The sequence below is a fragment of the Somniosus microcephalus genome, chromosome 23, assembly GCF_052327205.1.
Source record: "Somniosus microcephalus isolate GS21.2 chromosome 23, FLI_Smic_1.0, whole genome shotgun sequence".
In the NCBI taxonomy this organism is placed as follows: domain Eukaryota; kingdom Metazoa; phylum Chordata; class Chondrichthyes; order Squaliformes; family Somniosidae; genus Somniosus; species Somniosus microcephalus.
In genome coordinates, this window is record NC_141009.1 from 6,925,473 (window position 1) to 6,943,187 (window position 17,715).

At 47.6% G+C, this 17,715-nt stretch overlaps 1 protein-coding gene across 2 annotated transcripts in view; it reads right to left on the bottom strand.

Annotated features, from left to right (window-relative positions):
- Positions 1-17,715, bottom strand: part of abl1 (abl oncogene 1, non-receptor tyrosine kinase) — a 230,514-nt gene that overhangs the window by 66,520 nt on the left and 146,279 nt on the right. For both annotated transcript variants that reach the window (XM_085965314.1, XM_085965315.1), the window contains exons 2-3: positions 10,589-10,753; positions 8,261-8,556 (exon numbers count right to left, since the gene is read on the bottom strand). In XM_085965314.1, the coding sequence (XP_085821440.1) occupies positions 8,261-8,556; positions 10,589-10,753 (461 nt within the window). The remainder of the gene's footprint in view (positions 1-8,260; positions 8,557-10,588; positions 10,754-17,715) is intronic.

Below are 17,715 nucleotides of genomic sequence, written 5' to 3' on the forward strand. Positions count from 1 at the left end.
ACCCAGATAACAGTGCCTGGGTTTCTGTAAAAAGGAATAAAGTTTCAGGACACACAACTGCAGCAGTTAATGAAGGATTCTGGCATTACCCCTGTACAGTCACAAACTAACAATGGATTCAGCTCCATTTCAATATTGGGATTTCCTGCAGCATTTCCTCTGAGCAATTACAAAAAGATAATTTGGGTCTGCACGTGCCGTTGGGCACATACATCACCACTTCGCGGCTGGACAATGCACAACCGCAGATTCACTGCATAAACGTTCAAACTTCCCACTGCTTTCTCCAATAGAAGCACGGCGAGGAACAGAAAATCTCATCGACGCCACGAGCCACACAGCTCTGCTCGAGAACAATGAGGCCAAAAAGCAGTTCAACGCTTTCACCGACGGACTGAAAAGACAACAAGAAAACCAATCGCGAGCCAACGTTCAGAGTCAGTCAAATGGGCGCAGTTTTATTTTGAGTCAGTACTTTCCCCGGTGACGGGCTGTCCAAATCTTGAATAGGCTTCTCCTTGAGATGTTTTGTCAAGAGAGCGATTGAAAGGTCTCTCTTGCTGGTGGGAACCTCTATTACATTTGCATTTGAATCCCAGTTGAACAGTGGAAATCTCACATTTGTGATGGGGGATCCTGAAGCACAAAAGAGCCAAGACTGAATGACCTTCTTGGCCTCCCTGTCAAACATTATCCCTCCTGTTCCGTGCAGTTTATTTTTTTTAATGGTAACAATGTGATTTTGCTAACATGGAACAACAGGATGATCCGGACGAAGGAGTTGAAAGCCCAACACCATGGGTTGGTATTATAGTAACAAGCGGCTTCTTTATTGGAGGGGGAAAAGGCAATCTCAAGACGTTTAATGCACTATACATAGAACATTTATTGCACGCAGAGATTGAAATCTGGGATTTCCTGTTTACTAGCATACCAAAATAGTAGCCGAGACTCCCCCTGCTGACTCAACATTCCAAGCCGAGCCATACAGACGGCCAACTCGGTTCAATCCCAGATCTCTGCTGAGTTAGCGGATTTCTACCAGGGAAGTGAACAAAAAAAAGAAAGACTTGCATTTCGACACCACCTCAGGACGTCCCAAAGCGCTTTACAGCCAATGAAGTACTATTGAAGTGTAGTCACTGTTGTAATGTAGGAAACATGGCAGCCTATTTGTGCACAGCAAGCTCCCACAAACAGCAATGTGACAATGACCAGATAATCTGTTTTAGTGATGTTGGTTGAGGGATAAATACTGGCCCCAGGACACCAGGGAGAACTCCCCTGCTCTTCTTCAAAATAGTGGCCGCAGGATCTTTTATGTCCACCCGAGAGAGCAGCCTGGGCCTCGGTTTAACGCCTCATCCTAAAGACTGCACCTCCAGCAGTGCCGCACTCCCTCAGCACTGCACTGGGAGAGTCAGCCTGGATTTTTACGCTCAAGTCTCTGGAGTGGGACTTGAGCTCACGACCTTGTGACTCAGAGGTGAGAGTGCTGCCCACTGAGCCATGGCTGGCACTGTTCATGGTAAAATCAGCCCAAGGTTCCTCCTCCTAATTGTCATTCACTATTTCTGATGGACATTAGGGGGAAGGCAAAACTTGGTTTGGCTGTGATGTCCAACAAAGTCAAATAGCCAGACAATACTCACTGCCTTGGCTCAGAAATGCTGAATGGTCGTGGGTGGTGTCCACGGAACTACCCCTGCACCCACCACCGACCGCCTTGAGAGCGGGAGGAAGGAACTCCTTGAAAAGTAATAGACATATTAAAAGTAATAGCGGACATATTACTACCGGCTCTGTAGATCTCTGCGCTGCCACTTACCCGGAGCAATGGTTACAGTGCCGACATTTTATCTATGTCTGCACGTTCGGTTATCCAGCTCAGTGGGTGAATCAAACAGCATCTTCCCGTCATTCAGATCAGAGATAATAACATGCATACTTTGAGCCAGCTTTGGGAGAGCAAAGGGGAAGGGAATGGACACGGCTGCTCCAGCCCTTTCGATTATCACCACTTTCCAACCATCTACTCTCTCTATTATGGAGGTTCCACTATAGCTGGAAGAGTTTCACCACTTCACAGAACATAGGAACAGGAGTCGGCCATTTAGCTCCTCAAGCCTGTTCCGCCATTCAATGAGATCAAGGCTGATCTGTGACCTAACTCCATACACCCGCCTTTGCCTGTATCCCTTAATACCTTTGGTTAACAAAAAGCTATCAATTTCAGATTTAAAATTAACAATTGATCCAGCATCAATTCCCGTTTGCGGAAGAGAGTTCCAAACTTCTACCACCCTTTGTGTGTAGAAGTGTTTCCTAACTTCACTCCTGAAAGATCTGGCTCTAATTTTTAGACTCTGCCCCCCCAGTCCGAGACTCCCCAACCAGCGGAAATACTTTCTCTCTATCTACCCTATCTGTTCCCCTTAATATCTTGAAAACTTCGATCAAATCACCCCTTAACCTTCTAAATTCTAGGGAATACAACCCTAGTTTGTGTAATCTCTCCTCGTAATTTAACCCTTGGAGTCCAGGTATCATTCTGGTAAACCTACGCTGCACTCCCTCCAAGGCCAATACATCCTTCCTACGGTGCGGTGCCTTCGAGAGACCTTGTGTCACTGCTCTAACTGAACCTTTCACGGGCTCTGTAATCACATCTCATTTCCATTCATGTACATAGATATTTGAGAGGAAAAATACGAATACAATACTGAACCGCACTCCAGGGTGATCGATTTGAATGTATACAAAGCTCTGACTTTAAGGCATTAAAAGTTAATCTTCCGACGTTCAACAATCAGAATTCCCAGATCCGGACTCTCTCACGCCACTTGATAATTTACAACATGTAGATACTGAAGAGGAGCAGTGATGGATCGATTTGGGGTTTCTCCTAGCCCAGTAACCAGCAGTCTCTATAAAGTGGTTCGCTAAAAGGAGACTGGAGGATCAAACTGTTGAAAGTACAGCTCGATGTTTGTTGTGGACAGGTTCAGCAATAAACTTCTGACGAAGGGTTTCGACCCGAGACGTTGACTCTGTTTCTCTCTCCACGGATGTTGCCCGGCCTGCTGAGTTTTTCCAGTGTCTTCTGTTGTTATTTCAGCAATAAACTTACCATTTTAAAACATTTACAAAAACAAAAAGCTACAGGCTTCATTAAGGGGTGTGGGGCGGGGTGGTTGCGAGAAGATTCAAACACCATTCTCAGAAATTCCTTCCCGCCTCCCTCAGTGGGTAGCACACTCGCCTCTGAGAAGGTGGTGGGTTCAAGTTCCACTCCAGGGACTTGAGCACAGAAATCCAGGCTGATACTGCAGCGCAGTACTGAGGGAGTGCTGCACTGTTGGAGGTGTCGTCTTTCGGGCGAGACATTAAACTGAGGCCCTGTCTGCCCTCTCAGGTGGACGTAAGAGATTCCAGGAAACTATTTCGAAGAGGAGCAGGGGAGTTCTCCCCGGTGTCCCGGGACCAATATTTATCTCTCAAACAACATCACTAAAACAGATTATCTGGTCATTATCACATTACTGTTTGTGGGAGCTTGCTGTGCGCAAATTGGCTGCCGCGTTTCCTACATTACAACAGTGACTACACTTCAAAAAGTACTTCATTGGCTGGAAAGCGCTTTGGGACGTCCAGAGGTGCTACAGAAATGCAAGCTTTTCTTTTTTTTTCAATTTACTTCCATTTCTCTTCAAAGACACGCCTAATTTCAGCACCAGTGACTGGCAGCAATGAATCGTCCAGATGGCCTTCTCGGGTCAGGAGGTCTGATGGGTCGCGAGGTCCCCCAAGATTGACTTTGGACTTGAACCAGGCATCGATATCCTCGCTCGGCTCCAAAGACATATAGTGATGCTCCTTGCAGACTCTCAGAGGCAGAGGATCTTGTTTTACACAAAATGCAGCCTCTCCTCCCACTATCTCCAACCCAAGTGACAATCCCCCTTAAACTTGGGTCGGGGGGGGGTTGCATATTCGAATTGGTAAACAGTTCCCTTTGACAATGTTTCAACAAATCAGCTGGCCAGTTCCAGATCAGGATCCTGCCAAGAAACATTATTAAAGAGCGGCGACCCTGAGACTGAACTGCACCCAACGCTGGAAACAAATCTCCAATCTGAATTTCCATCCCAAAACATTGCATGTCGAGAAGTAAAACATTGAAAGAAAGGGGCAATTTCAGGGAAGCAACATCTGAATCGGATTTGCTCGAGATTTGCTGTATTTACTCCTCATCGTAGGTCCTTCCCACCCGCTTAAATTCTACACATCTGTCGTGTTAAATCACCAACAATGGAATGATGCCACAGATTCTTCCAGGAACTGAACTATTTATTCTAAAGCTCTGGATACAAATGATGAGACACGTCAGAGCAAAGATCAAATTTCTTTAAAACTATGCAATAATAAGACAAGATTCTATTACTTCCTGCACCGAACCATACCAAAGACTACTTGCAAAAAAAAAACTTTTCCAATGCATGAATCAGATTTTCTTCATGTCTAGGCACTTTGCCTATTTAATACACCCCCAAGTTAAATAGTTTATATCCTATATCAGCTGTGATTAAAATAAAGTGAAGCTCGAGTTCAACAGACAAGTATTTGTTCAGCATTGTTATATAGTTTGGCACTGTAATGGGCTTCAAGTACAAAAAGAATACGTAGTTTGCTCCAGGTCATCATTAGGGAGAGTGAACCCAGTCTGCCCGAGTCATGTCAGTCTGTCTCTCAGGCAGAAGGTCATGGCTTCGAGTCTCGCTCCAGGGAATCAGCCGTGCGGCCCAGCGTTTTCGTGTGGGCCACGCTGGCTGCGCACCTCGAGAGCCTCATGGGGCACAAAGTTTAAACCCATGTTCTAGCTGAGTTGCACACTTCCCAGGTTGCTGATACGGACAGACCTTGCGTGCTGCGACTAAGGATTTATGCATCGGTGAGGCAGCTGCATCGAAAACAGACCCGAGAAATTCAAAACGGGGTCAAACCAGTGCATAAGTGAACCGAGTTCTCTGGGTTTTGTAGGCTGGCTCGTTTGGACACTACTGGTTCAGGCGGACTCCAGTGCGGGACTGAGGGAAGGCACGTTCTGTGGTCTTGTTTGAATGAGATGCACGTCTGCTTCTGTCCGAGGGTCCCAGTGTAAAAAGGGGATGTGTAAAAGTCCCCCACAGCACAACGGGAAGAGGAGCTGGGACTTCTTCCAGAGTCCTGGCCAACATTCCTCCCTCAAACACAGGTTTAACTGGTCGTCCATTTCAGTGCCGCGAGGGGTCTTGCTGTGCATTGCACCGTTGCCGCATTTGCCTACGCAACAGATGCCGCACTTCAAAATAACTCGTTGTATGCGAGTTGCTCTGAGCCTTTGCTGAGACACGCGAGAAGGCACTATAAAGATACAAGTCTCCCTCCCTTCTATTAGCCTCTAAAGGATGCTGTGGTGTTCAATTAGATATCTTTCAATATTTTTCTCATGCCTTTAAACGGCGAGGTGCTGATCTCATCACAGCTAGATCAAATACAAGGCTCCGACTGCCTGGACACCATTAGGAATCCACGGCAGTGTCAGAACCATAGCTCTGTGTCCAAGCTAAACTGTGAATTCAGGAAGGTCAGACGGTTACAGGAAATAAAACTGCAGAGATGATTGCCCGCAGGATGCAAATATTTTTCTCCCATCGCAATCTTTGTGGAGGCTGTCAAATAGGAGTCGTAGAAAAATCACCGTCTGCACCGGGAGCATCGACAAGATTCTGCAAGTGGGCGCCTTTGATAGTTATAACTTTTACCCAGAGCAAAAGGGAAAATCTTTGGCAACAAGTCAGATTCAACATTTCTGTGGGTGGACACTTGCAGTAGGACTGCAATCAGAGCCTCCCAGCAAGGGCCCAGGCCGTGTTCACTTCCAGAAATTACAATGATCTGAAAAAAATTGGACCACTCCTTCTTTGGAAGGAACGTGCCATAGATCACTTGACGGAAAGCAGAAACAATGGATGTTCCTCCAGAGCAATGTTCCTCCTCAATTTTTTTTTTGGGGTGCGCAGTCCCTTTAGCGGGCTGCGCGCGCGGCCCATTCAAAATTTCGCGCATGCGTGAAATCGCCCGTTTTGAAAAGCCGGTCCTGAGCTGCGCCGGACCTCCAGACAAGCTGTGCGGCCGCGCAGGTTAGCGGGAACGGTGCTCCAGAGCTGGTCAGTTCCGCAATTCGACCAGCGAAAACCAGTCAGCTGGGATTGGGCTTCGAAATGTTCACCGGAGTATCACAGCAAACAGTCACAAAGTTATCGATAGACGAGTGACACATAACGAGCGCTACAGTTATACAGGGCCCTGCTGAGACCACACCTGGAGTCCTGGGGACAGTTTTGGTCTCCTTACCGAAGAAAGGATATACTTGTCATAGAGGGAGTGCAACAAAGGTTCACCAGACTGATATAACAACAGAAAATGCTGGAAAAACTCAGCAGGCCAGGCAACATCCGTGGAGAGAAATTAGAGTCGACGTTTCGGGTGAACCCTTTTTCAAAACGTCGACTCTAATTTCTCTCCAAGGATGTTGCCTGGCCTGCTGAGTTTTTCCAGCATTTTCTGTTGTTATTTCGGATTTCCAGCATCTGCAGTATTTTGCTATCATTCACCAGACTGATTCCTGGGATGGCAGGACTGTCGTATGAGGAGAGATTGGGTCGACTAGGCCTGTATTCACTAGAGTTTAGAAGAATGAGAGGGGATCTCATTGAAACGTATAAAATTCTGACAGGGCTAGACAGACTGGATGCAGGGAGGATGTTTCCCCTGGCTGGGGGGGTCTAGAACGAGGGGTCACAGTCTCAGGATACGGGGTAGGACATTTAGGACTGAGATGAGGAGAAATTTCTTCACTCAGAGGGTGGTGAACCTGTGGAATTCTCTACCACAGAAGGCTGTGGAGGCCAAGTCACTGAATATATTTAAGAAGCAGATATAGATTTCTAGACACAAAAGGCATCAAGGGGTATGGGGAGAGAGCGGGAATATGGTATTGAGATAGAGGATCAGCCATGATCATATTGAATGGCAGAGCAGGCTCGAAGGGCCTACTCCTATTTTTCTATGTTTCTATGCTTGGACTCGGTGCTTTAGAGTTTTTCTCTGACAATTATTTTTCTTTCATTTGCTTTATTTGAATTAGTAACATAGGAACATTAGGAACAGGAGGAGGCCACTCAGCCCCTCTAGCCTGCTTCGCTTCAGTTAGATCAGCTCAGGCTGATCTGCACCTCAACTCCATTTACCCGCCTGTCCTCCGTACGCCTCGATATTCTTGCCTAACAAAAATCTATCGACATCAGTCTTGAAAGCTCCAATTGTCGCCCAGCATCCACAGGCTTTTGGGGAAAGAGAGTTCCAAATTGTTTGATTAGTGGAGGCAATAATGTGTCTATTTGAATCTTACTGCGAAATTTCTTTGTTGAAATTGACCTTTTGAAGTAGTTTTGTTCGGTCTGATATTCCCACAGACACCAAATTGGGGGTGGGGGGCAGGGGGCAGTTAGTAGGAAGGAAGAATGTGACAATGTACAAGACATTCATAAGCTTGGAGAATGGGCGTGTAATTGGCAAATGAATTTCAATGTAGATAAATGTGAGGTAGTGCATTTTAGTAGGTAGAATAAGGAGGCCACCCACTGCTTGGATAATAAGAATCTAAATGGGGTAGAGGAGCAAAGGGATCTAGTGGTACAGCTACACAAATCACAAAGTAGTGGCATAGGTTAATAAGGCAATAAAAAAGCAAACCAAAAATAGGGGCCATAAATATAAGATAGTCACCAAAAGGGAATTCAGGAGAAACTTCTTTACCCAGAGAGTGGTGAGAATGTGGAACTCGCTACCACAGGGAGTGGTTGAGGTGAACAGCATAGATGCATTTAAGGGGAGGCTAGATAAACATGTGAGGGAGGAAGGAATAGAAGGAATGTGCTGATAGGGTGAATGAAAAGGGCTGAGAGGAGGCTGGTGTGGAGCATAAACATCGGCACGGACCAGTTGGGCCGAATGGCCTGTTTCTGTGCTGTACATTCGATGTAATTCTATTGATACGCATCCAGTGACCAAGTTACATGAGTCACCAAAAAGCCCTCATCCATGAAGATAATTTGTTCTTCACAGGAATCTTGATTGTTAATCCAGATACAAAGGTTACATTTCTTAGCATGCCAAATTCAATGGGATCCCAGTTTAGCCCCGAGTGGCGACGTACCTTTCCATCAGACGCAGTGTTTATCCTGTAGTGGTATACCCTTCCTTCATAACGAAGTGATATGGATCTTTGTCCGGGGCTACTTTCACTCTCCCGCACCAGAAAGCTCCCATTGATGCCACTGCTGAGGAGGTACTCTGCAGCATTGCGCGAGACGGGCCCGTGGTACCAGGAGTGTTTCTCTAGACTGTTAACGGGTGTAATGTAGTTGCTGGGCACCCAGCCCTGACCATTCTTAGTCTGAGCCTCGCACCATTCTCCATTATGGTTGTAGCCCAAAACACGAAGCTTTTCACCTGCCAGAGAAAGAACCTGGTCAACAAAGGTCTCCATACACAACTTGATGTGTCACACACACTCAACATCGTGATGCCATTTTCTGAACCAAAATTCAAGCAACCTGTTTGTTTTGCATGTTTAGATGTCGGTGTACATTCTATTTTTCTAATCTCCTGCACTGCTAATGTCCACAGTATTTCTGGATCTAGCTTTGGAGATCCTTTCAACTTTACGTGCACAAGTCTTTGCACAGTTCCCAGTCTCCCTTCCCAAAATATCCAACCATCTACCTCAGTCAGTAGAGTCACAAGATACTGCCACTGACCCACCTCACTCTGTGGCTGAGCTGCCAGGAGGCGTGCCCCAATGATGTGGGCAAGAGGCCCCAATGATGTGGGCAAGAGGCTTGTTTCCCCCATCCAGTTGTCCCATCATTTCCCTGATCTGGGCAGGACAAATGAAAACACCAACTGCAAAGATCAATCCAGACCACGGCTGGATTTATACTGCACCAATGTTGCCTCTATTTATTTTTCGTGCGGTCCCTTTAAAGTTGCTGTGCGGCCGCACATGCATGGCGTCTTCCAGTGGCAACAGCTTGTGCGCGGCCTGCGCGGGACCTCCCGATGCACGCGCAGCTGCATGGGGAACATTGTACTACACCCTTTAGGAACTCAAAACAGATGTGAACTGGTCTCCCAAAAGGGGGGGGGGGGGAGGGGGGTGGCAGGGTTCACACCTCAGGGTTTTAGTGTGCTTGGCAGTCTTTGCTTTTGCATTGATGTACACCCAAAACCATTTTGCATCAAGGCACAAGTGGCAGTATAACTGCAGTCTAACATTCAGATTCAGGGATACAGAATTGTATTACAAGCTGCATTCTACAAACCACTTGCAAGGCAAGTCATTATTTAGAATACGTCAAACCAAATTGTAGCATCTACTTATACCTCACCATAATTGTGAACCATAATCAGAAGAGGACAATAATTAAATATTTGGGAAGACTATAAAAGGAAGTGGCCACATTTAGAGAGAAAAATTGTAAATTCTGAATTAGTGATTGCTTTCTGTACTAGAAAAAAACCGACGCCATCTCCACCATCTAATGCTGGATGCAGAAATCAACAGGGAGAAAACAGTTTACAATGTTTAAATTTTAGCGTTTGTTAATATTCAAAGATCATCACTTATAAACAACTGCACAGGAAAACAGTTTAGGAGCCACGTTTAAAAAAAAAAGGGAACCGAGTCACAAAATGGCAGGTATCCGAGGGTAATTTTAGATGCCAAACCAAGACCCATTTAACACCTTCGTAAGTTGTGTATATTTTTTTTCTCCCTTCACAATTTCAGCGTGAACGGGCAAAATGTTTATCGGCGGGGATTTAGTGACCTCGGGTAAGGGCCTAGGCTAACATGCAGTAATGTTTATCGGCAGGGATTTAGTGACCTTGGGTAAGGGCCTAGGCTAACATGCAGTAATGTTTATCGGCAGGGATTTAGTGACCTCGGGTAAGGGCCTAGGCTAACATGCAGTAATGTTTATCGGCAGGGATTTAGTGACCTCGGGTAAGGGCCTAGGCTAACATGCAGTAATGTTTATCGGCAGGGATTTAGTGACCTCGGGTAAGGGCCTAGGCTAACATGCAGTAATGTTTATCGGCGGGGATTTAGTGACCTCGGGTAAGGGCCTAGGCTAACATGCAGTAATGTTTATCGGCAGGGATTTAGTGACCTCGGGTAAGGGCCTAGGCTAACATGCAGTAATGTTTATCGGCAGGGATTTAGTGACCTCGGGTAAGGGCCTAGGCTAACATGCAGTAATGTTTATCGGTGGGGATTTAGTGACCTCGGGTAAGGGCCTAGGCTAACATGCAGGGTTACTTTTGGTTGCTAACCAACTGCGGTCTCCCGATGCCATTCCTTGCCCCCCCCCCCCACCCCACTCTCTGGCTCTCGAGTATATTTCAGCTGCGTATCAGGTTCGATGACAGTGAATAGACGCGGCGGTTTCTTGCGGAAGCGCGCCGTTCGTTCGCTGCTCACCTTTGGTTATGCTGAGTGTGTTGTCCCCGCTGGCAACAAAGTCATACAATGCAACAAAAAGGTTGGGGTCATTCTCACTGGGGCAGGCAAGCAAGTTCTCTTTGGAGTTCCACCGGGCAGCCTCGTTCAGACCCTGCGACTCAAACTCTGGACGGTGCAGGGCTTCTGGAAAGAAAACAGAACCAACATTGTAACACGCTGTGCACATAACGTCACAAGCTACCTGGTTAAACCCTGCAGTGAAAGTCAGACGGCGGCCATTCACTTTGGTTGCCAGCCCTTGTAATGTTACACTCACCTCATTCCACAAAAGACTTAGGACAGCTGGTGAAATCACTCGGGCTTTCGAGTGCTCACTGATAATTACATTTATATGCATGTTAAAAGATACTTAAGGAGGATTTAAAGGGAAGTAAATCCCCAGGATTCAAAGGATTTGTATGACATCTGACTGCTGCCTCCTTGGGATTCCCCCCATAACAGTCATAGAATCATCAAAATTTACAGCGCTGAAGGAGGCCATTCGGCCCATCGTGTCTGTGCCAGCCAACAAAGAGCGATCCAGCCTAATCCCACTGTCCAGCTCTTGGTCCATAGCCCTGTAGGTTACTGCACTTCAAGTGCACATCCAAGTACTTTTTAAATGTGATGAGGGTCTCTGCCTCTACTGTCACAAATATATTTTTGGGATTACCTAGAATTCACAGTGCCTCTCCCACCCTTTCAGGCAGTGAATTCCAGACCCCCACCACCTCTGGGTGAACGAGGTACTCCTCAACTCCCCTCGAATCCTTCCACCAATTACTGTAAATCTCTGCCCCCTGGTTATTGATTATTCCATGCCTGATAGTGGTTAGCACTGTTGCCTCACAGCGCCAGGGACCCGGGTTCAAATCCGGCCTCGGGTGACTGTCTGTGTGGAGTTTGCACATTCTCCCCGTGTTTGCGTGGGTTTCCTCCGGGTGCTCTGGTTTCCTCCCACAGTCCAAAGATGTGCGGATTAGGTTGATTGGCCATGACAAAAATCGGCCCTTAGTGTTAGGGGGGGATTAAATACGTGGGGTTACGGGGTTACGGGGATATGGCTTGTGTGGGATAGCTGTCGGTGTAGGGACCGGGTGCTAGGGTTTGGATGATCAGCCATGATCTCGTTGAATGGCGGAGCAGGCTCGAAGGGCCGAATGGCCTACTCCTGCTCCTATCTTCTATGTTTCTATGATGCTGCACCGACAACGTGGTCTGAAAACCAGGGTGCCCAAAGCGGGTGACGTGCAGTACTGACAACCCGGCCCATGAAACCCAGGGAACTCGCTTAACTTGAGCTTTAAGTTCTCCTTTGCTGTTTTGTCCCGTTTGTTTTTTGTGGCCCTGGAGGTTTGGAAAGGGTTGTTCTCACACTGCTGCGTCACTGGTGGACTAAACCTAAATCAGAACACCAATGGCAGTTCGAGTCTATACCTTTAGAGATCAATGCAAATCAATGGGATCTTCCCTGGGGAACGCCACCTCGACGTGATGGGAAGGCTTACGTGCTCAGTGTCAGCCGTGGCTCAGTGGGCAGCACTCTCGCCTCTGAATCAGAAAGTTGTGGGTTCAAGTCCCACTCCAGAGACTTGAGCGCAAAATCTAGGCTGACACTCCCAGTGCAGTACTGAGGGAGTGCGGCACTGTCGGAGGTGCCGTCTTTCGGATAAGACGTTAAACAGAGGCCTCGACTGCTCTCTCAGGTGGACGTAAAAGATCCCATGACACTATTTCGAAGAAGGGCAGGGGAGTTCTCCCCGGTGTCCTGGGGCCAATATTTACCCCTCACGCAACATCACTAAAAAGATTATCTGGTCATTATCACATTGCTGTTTGTGGGAGCTTGCTGTGCATTTCCTACATTACAACAGTGATTACAGCCAATGAACTTTGAAGTGTAAAGTACTTTGGGACGTCCGGCGGTCGTGAAAGGCGCTATAGAAAGGCAAGTCTTTCTTATGACCTGGACAGCTATGCTGCCGGGAGTATAACTCCTGGTAGAGCCACCCAAACCAGACAGGCTGTAAGGTAGGGCCCAGACTAAAGGCAGTCCACCCGATCCTCCTGGTAGTGAGTTCAGAGTCAGGCCAACAATCTGCACAGGTAAAAATACCTCTCGTTACAGGAACATCACCCCTGTGCTCGCTGACCTACACTGGCTCCCGGTCCGGCACTGCCTCGATTTTAAAACGGCCATCCTTGTTATCAAATCCCTCCATGGCCTCACCCCCCGAGATCTCTGAGCTCCTTCAATTCTGGACACTTGCACATCTCCGATTTTAATCGCTCCACCATTGGCGGCCGTACCTTCAGCTGCCTGGGCCCTAAGCTCTGGAATTCCCTCCCTAAACCTCTCCGCCTCTCTACCCCTCTCTCCTCCTTTAAGACGCTCCTTAAAACCTACCTCTTTGACCGAGCTTTGGGTCATCTGTCATGTAGCTTGATGTCAAATTCTGTCTGATAATCGCTCCTGTGAAACGCCTTGGGGCATTTTACTACGTTAAGAGGCGCTATATAAATGCAAGTTATTGTTGTGGAATAACCCAGAGACACGACGAATCTGTTACAGATTGGCAAACACCAACTGCAGAGAACCACCTTCTGCTGGATGTGAGGCGTGCCGATGCTCTGATCGGAGTGAAATATCTTGTTCTGGACAGACAACAGTGCAAGAAATGCGTCGTCTTATGTGACTGGAACCAGAGGAGACTAACTAATGGGAACAGGGATCTTCAGGTTTTATATGAGCCTTGCCACCGCCCCCTGCCCCCCCGACTGCATGGCACACATTAAGAAAACCACTAAAACAAAAAGCTTGAAAACCCGTGCAATAAAATGCACAATGGCATTGGATGTTGGATTAAGTACAGAAGAATGAACCTATGATGAAAATAAATCCTGAAAACAGCTGATAATAAACTGGGTAAAATAAATGCAACATCTACGGTACGTTCAAAACAGAGCAGAGAAAGTTCGACATTCTGAACATTTTAACTTAACTTGGAATGTCCATTTTAGTTTCACAATTTAACCCCACATGCCAAAAACAGCTATTCCAGCACGGGGAAATAAGATCAAAGTGTCATGATAACCAGGTAAGTATAATAACATAAGAACATAAGACATAGGAGCAGGAGTCGGCCATTCGGCCCCTCGAGCCTGCTCCGCCATTCGATGAGATCGTGGCTGATCATCCACCTCAACTCCACTTTCCCACCCGATCCCCATATCCCTCGATTCCCCAAGAGTCCAAAAATCTATTGATCTCAGCCTAAAATACCGGTAACTGGAACTGTGCGCAGTTTTGGTTTCCTTATCCAAAGAAAGGATATACTTGCCTTAGAGGGGGTGCAACCAAGGTTTACTAGATTGATTCCTGGGATCAGAGGGTGGTGAATCTTTGGAATTCTCTACCCCAGAGAGCTGTGGAGGCTCAGTCATTGAGTATATTCAAGGCTGAGATCGAGAGATTTTTGGACTCTCGGGGAATCAAGGGATCTGGAGATCGGGCGGGAAAGTGGAGTTGAGGTCGAAGATCAGCCATGATCTTACTGAATGGCGGAGCAGGCTCGAGGGGCCGAACGGCTGACTCCTGTTCCTAATTCTTACGTTATGTAACAGGGCACCCAACAAGGGCACCTTGTGCTTTCCTGCATTACAGCAGTGACGATACTTCAAAAAGTACTTCATTGGCTGTAAAGCTCTATGGGACATCCTGTGGTCGTGAGAGGAGCTGGATAAATACAAGTTCGTTCGTTCTTTTCTCCTCAACTTATTGAGTCATCACTTTCAAAACAAAAGACTGAAGAAAAGTTGTCTCGTTCTGTATTTTTCCTCCACTAAGGGGCTGTTAATAAACCTGCCGTGATGATGAGCAACAGTAACAGAGGAATCTCATGTGAAATGTAAACACTTCACTCGCCTCCTTTACAAATATTTCTGCTATTAAATTCAATCATTCCATTAATTAATTAATACTGTCACCGCAAAAATCAAGACTGCAGCTAATACCAGTTTTTGACGATATTCTCCTGATACATTGAGCTGACACACAGATACAGCGACCGGTCTGATGGGTAAACCCCCAGTGACAATTTTAAGTATGTTTTCCTGTCAATTTGCCAAAACAACTTGAAGTACGAACATTCATGCAAGTAGCTACAGATTGAGTTTGTCTCACTAAGTTCAGCTTGTGTAAATGCACTTGCCATGTTTGAGAACAATGAGCATCTGGTCAGGAATGACAAGGTTACAGCCCCATCAATCCCCCAGCCAAAGGGTTTCTCTTCTCAGTTGGCCAGAATAATTCTGTTCACACCTTGCAGTCGGCAGAGAAGGAGACTTTTTTCTTAGTCGTTTTTGGGATGTGGGCGTCGCTGGCAAAGCCAGCATTTATTGCCCATCCCTAATACCCTCGAGAAGGTGGTGGTGAGCCGCCTTCTTGAACCGCTGCAGTCCGTGTGGTGATGGTACTCCCACAGTGCTGTTAGGGAGGGAGTTCCAGGATTTTGACCCAGCGACGATGAAGGAACGGCCGATATAGTTCCAAGTCAGGATGGTGTGTGACTTGGAGGGGAACTTGGAGGTGGCGGTGTTCCCATGCGCCTGCTGCCCTTGTTCTTCTAGCTTGGTAGAGGTCACGGGTTTGGGAGGTGCTGCCGAAGAAGCCTTGGCGAGTTGCTGCAGTGCATCTTGTAGATGGTACACACTGCAGCCACGGTACGCCGGTGGTGGAGGGAGTGAATGTTTAAGGTGGTGGATGGGGTGCCAATCAAGCGGGCTGCTTTGTCCTGGATGGTGTCGAGCTTCTCGAGTGTTGTTGGAGCTCCACTCATCCAGGCAAGTGGAGAGTATTCCATCACACTCCTGACTTGTGCCTTGTAGATGGTGGAAAGGCTTTGGGGAGTCAGGAGGTGAGAACACTCGCTGCAGAATACCCAGCCTCTGACCTGCTCTTGTTGCCACAGTATTTATGTGGCTGGTCCAGTTAAGTTTCTGGTCAATGGTGACCCCCAGGATGGTGGGGGATTCGGCGATGGTAATGTCGTTGAATGTCAAGGGGCGGTGGTTAGACGCTCGCTTGTTGGAGATGGTCATTGCCTGGCACTTGTGTGGCGCAAATGTTACTTGCCACTTATCAGCCCAAGCCTGAATGTCATCCAGGTCTTGCTGCATGCGGGCATGGACTGCTTCATTATCTGAGGAGTTGTGCATGGAACTGAACACTGTGCAATCATCAGCGAACATTTCCGCTTCTGACCATATGATGGAGGGAAGGTCATTGATGAAGCAGCTGAAGCTGGTTGGGCCCAGGACACTGCCCTGAGGAACTCCTGCAGCAATGTCCTGGGGCTGTGATGATTGGCCTCCAACAACCACAACCATCTTCCTTTGTGCTAGGTATGACTCCAGCCAGTGGAGAGTATTCCCCCCGATTCTCTTCAACTTCAGTTTTACTAGGGCTCCTTGATGCCACACTCAGTCAAGTGCTGCCTTGATGTCAAGGGCAGTCACTCTCACCTCACCTTTGGAATTCAGTTCTTTTGTCCATGTTTCGACCAAGGCTGTAATGAGGTCTGGAGCCAAGTGGTCTTGGCGGAACCCAAACTGAACATTGGTGAGCAGGTTATTGCTGAATAAGTGCTGCTTGATAGCACTGCCGACGACACCGTCCATCACTTTGCTGATGATTGACAGTAGGCTGATGGGGCGGTAACTGGCCGGATTGGATTTGTCCTGCTTTTTGTAGACAGGACATTCCTGGGCAGTTTTCCACATTGTCGGGTAGATGCCAGTGTTGTAGCTGTAATGGAACAGCTTGGCTAGAGGCGTTGTTAGTTCTGGAGCACAAGTCTTCAACACGACAGCCGGGATGTATCCAGTGTGCTCAGCCTTTTCTTGATAGCACGTGGAGTGAATCGAATTGGCTGAAGGCTGGTTTTTGATGGTGGGGACATCAGGAGGAGGACAATATGGATCATCCGCTCGACACTTCTGGCTGAAGATGGTTGCAAACGCTTCAGCCTTGTCTTTTGCACTCACGTGCTGGGCTCCACCATCACTGAGGATGGGGATATTCATTGAGTCTCCTCCTCCTCCTCTTGTTAGTTGTTTAATTGTCCACCACCATTCACGGCTGGATGTGGCAGGACTGCAGAGCTTTGATCTGATCCGTTGATTGTGGAATCGCTTAGCTCGGTCTACAGCATGCTGCTTCTGCTTTTTAGCATGCATGTAGTCTTGTGTTGCAGCTTCCCCAGGTTGGCACCTCATTTTTAGGTACGCCTGGTGCTGCTCCTGACATGCTCTTCTGCACTCCTCATTGAACCAGGATTGGTCCCCTGGCTTGATGATAATGGCAGAGTGAGGGATATGCCGGGCCATGAGATTACAGATTGTGGTGGAATACAATTCTGCTGCTGCTGCTAATGGCCCACAGCGCCTCATGGATGCCCAGTTTTGAGCTGCTCGATCTGTTCTGAATAGCACGGTGGTAGTGCCACACAACACGCTGGAGGGTGTCCTCAGTGTGAAGACGGGACTTTCTCTCCACAATGACTGTGCGGTGGTCACTGCTACCAATACTGTCATGGACAGATGCATCTGTGACAGGTAGATTGATGAGGACGAGGTCAAGTAGGTTTTTCCCTCGTGTCAGTTCTCTCACCACCAGCCGCAGGCCGAGTCTGGCAGCTATGTCCTATCGGACTTGGCCAGCTTAGGCAGTAGTAGTGCTACCGAGCCACTCTGATGGTCATTGAAGTCCCCCACCCAGAGTACATTCTGTGCCCTTGCTACTCTCAGTGCTTCTTCCAAGTGGTGTTCAACATGGAGGAGTACTGATTCATCGGCTGAAGGAGGGCGGTCGGTGATAATCAGCAGGAGGTTTCCTTGCCCATGCTTGACCTGAAGCCAGGAGACTTCATGGGGTCCGGAGTCAATGTTGAGGACTCCCAGGGCCACTCCTTCCCGACTGTATACCACTGTGCTGCCACCTCTGGTGGGTCTGTCCTGCCGGTGGGACAGGACATACCCAGGGATGGTGATGGAGGAGTTTGGGACATTGACTGAAAGGTATGATTCTGTGAGTATGACTATGTCAG